This window comes from Berghia stephanieae, chromosome 4, assembly GCF_034508935.2.
Source record: "Berghia stephanieae isolate SIO BIC M18660-M18661 chromosome 4, UCSD_Bste_1.3, whole genome shotgun sequence".
Taxonomy (NCBI): Eukaryota; Metazoa; Mollusca; class Gastropoda; order Nudibranchia; family Aeolidiidae; genus Berghia; species Berghia stephanieae.
The window spans coordinates 38,516,275-38,522,274 of NC_088363.1; the positions used below are offsets into that span (position 1 = coordinate 38,516,275).

At 33.2% G+C, this 6,000-nt stretch overlaps 1 protein-coding gene across 1 annotated transcript in view; it reads right to left on the bottom strand.

Moving 5' to 3' along the window:
• LOC144970528 (ran GTPase-activating protein 1-like) overlaps positions 1-6,000 on the bottom strand; it is a 30,823-nt gene that overhangs the window by 23,599 nt on the left and 1,224 nt on the right. The window contains 2 exon segments of the mRNA XM_078910265.1: positions 1,138-1,197; positions 1,820-1,947. Of these exon segments, the coding sequence (XP_078766391.1) occupies positions 1,138-1,197; positions 1,820-1,947 (188 nt within the window).

Sequence of the window (6,000 nt, forward strand, 5' to 3'; positions counted from 1 at the left end):
TGTGTACTGGAAACTAACGCGATATCATCTGCGTAGTCTATATCTTCCAGAAAAGATGTCAGTGTCCAGCGAATGCCTCTCTTCTTACCATCAATTGTATTTTTCATGAGCCAGTCTAGAGCCAGGATAAACAGAAGCGGGGAGAGTATGCAGCCTTGTTTTACACCAGTTGTTACATTAAAGCTGTCTGTTAAATTGTTACCACAGATCACTTGGCATTGGTAGTTGCTGTACATTGCTTTGATTAGGTTGACTATCTTCATCGGTATACCATAATGGCGAAGTATTTTCCACAGGACTCTCTGTGTAAGCTGTCAAAGGCTTTTTCAAAATCGACAAAAATGGTGTAGAGGGGGCTGTTCCATTCAATGCTTTGCTCCAGGATTTGTCTCAGGGTAAATATGTGGTCACTACATGACTTCCCTTTTCTGAACCCTGCCTGCTCTTTTCTAAGAATGTTTTCAATGTGAGGTGAGATTCTTTTCAGAAGGATTCTATTAAAAATTTTGCTCGTTACGGACAGGAGTGTGATTCCACGCCAGTTAGCACAATTTCCTAGGTCTCCTTTCTTGGCTATTTTATGGATGATGCCTTTCTGCCAATCCTCTGGTATTTCTTCCTTTTCCCAAATGTTGGTGAACAGTTTACTGAGAATTTTGGACATTTCTTGCGAGTTCGCTTTAAGCATTTCCGCAGTGATTTTGTCAATACCTGGGGCCTTGCCATTTTTTTGTTGTTGTATTGCCTCGTGCACCTCATGCTCAGTGATTGGACCAAGATTAACTCAAGAAGTAAGACAGACCAAATCTCACTGCCAATCTTAACACTTCACATGCAGGATTTGTTTTTTTTCTCAACCTCCTCCATCGCCTCCCTTTCTGCAATTTTTCAACATACACCCTCTTCATGCTGGCACTTGCCTCTGACCCATGTTCTGCAGTGATTATCTCCAGGAGATTCTGCTATTTCCAACCATTTTAATTCACGTTGTCCTACATTTAATTTATTATTCAATAATTTTTTTTCCAAGAGTGCGTGATTATAAGAACTTTAAACTTTTGACATATCAGCAACTTTTATAAGAAATGTAACAAGAGATGACAGAATGAAAATCTTTTTAAAAATAAAATAAATTACCAGAGCTTTTGGAATTTCTGTCTTGAGACGTCCTGTAAACATATCACTCCATAAAGCTCTCTGGAAGAAAAAAAAAAAAGAGAGTGAGAAAGAGAAAAAGAATACATAAGTGGAAACATAAAATAGTGGTAGTAGTAGTAGTAGTAGTAGTAGTAGTAGTAGTAGTAATAGTAGTAGTAGTAGTAGTAGTAGTAGTAGTAGTAGTAGTAGTAGTAGTAGTAGTAGTAATAGTAGTAGTAGTAGTAGTAGTAGTAGTAGTAGTAGTAGTAGTAGTAGTAGTAGAAGTAGCAAGAGTGTTATTCACAGGAACAAAATAGGATGTTTCTTTTTCTTGTATTATTCTTTCTGCTTTGGCACTTTTTCAGAGTGTTATGAATTATAAGACAAATTTGCAATTTTCACGATATGAAATTGAAATCTGTATCCATTTGCCCCATCACTGGTATGAATGAGGCATTGTAAAGCTGACATCACTCCTGAAGAGAAGTACCCAAGTACACACACATTGCCACAATCAATTTTGTGATAATTGCTATTCAAGTTCAAGCCACTCTATGCAATTTAGCGGTGATGTGTGAGAACTTTAAAAAAAAAATCTAAAAAATTGGAATTTCTAAATTGAAATAATGATCATGGGTTTTGTCTATTTTTCTCCATGTCACAATTAATACAAAAAAGTTACCTCAAACTCTGGATGCTTCCTCAGAGCTTTAGCTATTTCAGCTGCCGCATCCACACCAACTGTGTTTCCTTCCAAACGCAATGCTGTCATATGCTTGCATTTTTCTATCTCTTCAACAATTTCTTTTGCTATAGAAATCGAAAAAAAATGAAAATTGGACAGCACACTGTAATATCGGTTTTATTAAATACAATCAAAGTAGACCCATTGAAGAACTTCCTATATAAATATGGGAAATTCCACGGGTAACGGACTGACAAATCAGACCAAAAATGCATACATTTCGTGCTCTGAAATGCAATGTATTTATTGTATGGAGCTAATATTTCCCATGGACATGTATCATGTCCGCCCTTATCATATATCAAAAGGATAAAGATGAATCTTAATCAACTTGAATTTTTTTGACATTATAATGTTGGTAACGGACTGACATCAGAAAATCCATCTTTTTCAATTTTATATGTAGATGGATCAAACTTTCTGAAGTTAAACCTTCCAGTAACAAATAAGTTCTTTTATAGTAACCACGAGATGTTGTTCTACAACCCACTAGCAATATTTAAAAGATTGTCCAAAATTTGAATCTGCAGTCTTTGAAAAAGTGTCCGTAAAGGACTGACAAATGGATGGTAACGGACTGACACCTCTGAATTTTATTACTCAGAATAACGGTTACTACATAAAATCCAGAGCAAAGAACAAATTATGTAATTATGAGCAACACTGAATACCCAGTGTGATTGATCAAACCAATACTCCTCCTTATATGGATGTCAAGCTACATTGGGCATGATGAGTAACTCGATGGGTGACATCTGATTACCTCAATCCCAACTTTGCTTTTGAAAAAAATAAATAATGAAATAATGATTCGTGGAGTTGAAATCTATTCTGCCACAGTCAAACAGGAACTTTATTTCAACTATGAAATTAAATTATCAAAAAGAAATTAAAAAATGTAGATAAGAAAGGACGTTAAAACTGGGGAATGTTTAACATTCCTTTGGTACTTATTTTTTAAGCTTAATTTTTATTCTGTATTTCATCTTAATTCCTCAAGATTAGGAATTGTCAATAGACCATGACCGTCACTGCAAACTGGTGGATAGTATTGGCAGTCAATCTCTTCCTCATCTGCACTTGACCAGAAAGCCAGTTATATAAGATCTGAGAAAGATCTTCAAAAATAATCATTTAGACCATTTTATCCTTGACTGTTACAATTTACTTATGCAGATTGTGGGATTTCTCTTAGAAGTACATTCTGAGGTTCTGAGGGAGCAAAATAAACTTAAGCCAATTTTGATTCCTGGATGTAATTCACTAACAATCGACACCTCTTTCAGGTTTTTTTACACGAAACTTTTTTAAATTTTCGTCCTTTCTCTTTTTTCATCTCTCACAATTATGAAATATTTTTCTCTTGGTGCTCGCCAAGAGTACTTCTTGTCCAAATAGAAATTTTCGATCAAATTATTTTATTTCATCTTGAAAGCCCATTTCCATGATTAAAATATTTAAAAAACCATTGGTTGATGGATGCCCTTAGCAGTACAGGCATAGTTTAATTTCTTTTTTTTTTTTTTGGGAGGATGGTAGACTCAAAGTTGAATTCAGTATTTTATTTTCCTGTGCTGAAATGTGAGGCAGATGTGGATTGAGGTGTGCTTGGTTTACTTTCTTTTGGAGTTGTAGATTGATCGGCTTTCTCTTTTTTTTTTCCATTTTGCTTGAAAAATCCCGTTATTTTTTTTAAGCGTCCTTTACAATCATTTCCAAGTTTTCTTGGAGACTCCTGCTTTTGTTGCCTATCTTTTTCCTAAACAACGTAATGTCCATCAGTTTTCAGTCTTTCTTGATAATTTGAACCATGAATAGAGTAGGCATCTTGAACCTGTGAATAAAGAAAATTGAGCGAAATTACGTCATAAGCTATGAAAGTCAAATCGGAATAAAAAGCAAATCTTGTTTTCTTAAAAATTATACAGCAAAACTAAGAAAATAAAACTCATTTCTAACTTGTATCACATTACTTTGTAACAACTAAAATATTGACATTATACACAGCTAAACAGCTTGCCGACCCACTACAATTAAAGCCTCAGTGACTCAAAAGTTTTCCACATTAATTTAAATGATTTCTTTTTTTTTTTTTTTTTTTTCTCCCAGGGCTTCTTGTCCCTTTAACAGAAGACTACTACTGACTCCATTGTCATAAGGATATTATAGAACAATAAACAGTGTTTTTCCCTCAATTCAAACATAGCAAAAATCTTCAAGTGATCAAAAGATTCACAAGCTTTAAAAGATTCAACTTACCTATTGAAAAATAGCAGGCTTGATGTTGAAGACCAGTGTTTGAAATTTTATGATCCAAATGTTTATAAAATGGCTGTCTGATCAGTTGAAACACATTGAGTGGACATTACTCTTGGGACTTAAAAAACAACTTTTATATATATGTCTTTGAATTAAAATAGAATTAGTCAGTCTGTTACTGTCAGTCCGTTACCCTAAAAAATGTCAGTCCGTTACCCAACAAAAGTACCTTAAATGATAAATTTCTTGAAAAATTATCTTACAGTGCTAAAGCCATTCATGTAAGGACAGAAAATCTGAAATAGTGAGTCTGTACAACAATCACATCTTTCATAGATGAAAAAATACTGTTTTAATGGTAATGGACTGACATACAATTTCCCAAGGTCATTAAAACGACCGATGAGGACAACATTTCATTAAAATCGTAAATTTGAATGTTTATATAGGTTTCTGATACTTATAATTGTTTTAATATCAATAAACAAAAGCAAAGGTAGCTATAATTTTGTAGAAGTTGCAAGATTTATAATATTGAGAAAATATTCTTTTCATTCTTCAAATAGGGGATACCCTTACATAAAGCTACAATAAGCATCCTGTACCACAAATATGCACGAAATATCCTTATATTCATAATCCTGAATGATTTTCCAACAAATTGGTACCAAATTTTCATATGTTCTTAAGAATTTGGAAAACACCCCTTCGGTTGACATTTTCGTGGAATTTCCCATATATACATATGAACTTTTATACTTTATTTGGAATATAATGTCTATGGAGACACCTCTAACCCTAACATTATAATAATAATAATAATAATAATAATAATAATAATAATAATAATAATAATAACAAAATTTAATAAAATAATAATAATAATAATAATAATAATAATAATAATAATAATAATAATAATAATAATAATAATAATAATAATAATAATAATAATAACAATAAAAAACACTTAAACACGGATATAAAGTACAACCCTGAAAAAAACAATCGTTCTTTATATCAACAAATAGTAGTCCTTTATTTCAGGGGATTTTGTTATTTTTTACATTGAGCAGTTTTTCACAGATCATATTAAGTCATTTTTTAATCAGTGCATGCATTTTTTCACGCGGTCTTTGTTGGTGATAAGAGATGCTAGCCAGTTCTTCACCATTGTCATCTTATTCAAAGTCTTCATTCAGTTATAATGTTGATGCCACAGTGTCGATGATAATGGTCCTCGGTCATGTCAGCTTTGACTTCCACATCCATGTCAATGTGGTTAATTGTTGTGGTGATATCGTGACTCTTCTCTATACTGAAGAAGCTGACATGTTAAGTTGTAAGTGAAATTTCAAGCAATATAACTTGAGTAGGGGTAGTGTTTATTCTTGATATATGAACATTATACGATCAAGGCAAGTAAAAAGATGAGAACAGATTTATAACTATAAGGACGATTGAAAAGTAAGATCGTCAGACATTTATCTTAATTGAAAACAAGTCTGTGTGTGCCCAATAACATCAATATCAATATCAAAAGACGGGGGGTTGGAATTGTGTCCATTGGATTTGTTGTAAACTGACCAGTCACAGACGAGGTTACTACTATATATATATATACGCAATATGCGTCGATATTCATGTGGGTATCATGGCCGAATGGCTAAGTTGTCTGCCTTAGAAGGCTTGTCAGAATTGCCGCTATGTGTTCTTTTTTTTTTCCATCTTAGAAAGCTTGAAGAAGCGAGGAAAAAAACAGATGTGGTCGGTTTTGGGGCGAACAACATGGCTATTTGGACTCAAATTCCAATGCGCATGTACAATCTGCAGATTATTCAGACTTATTGAATGAATAG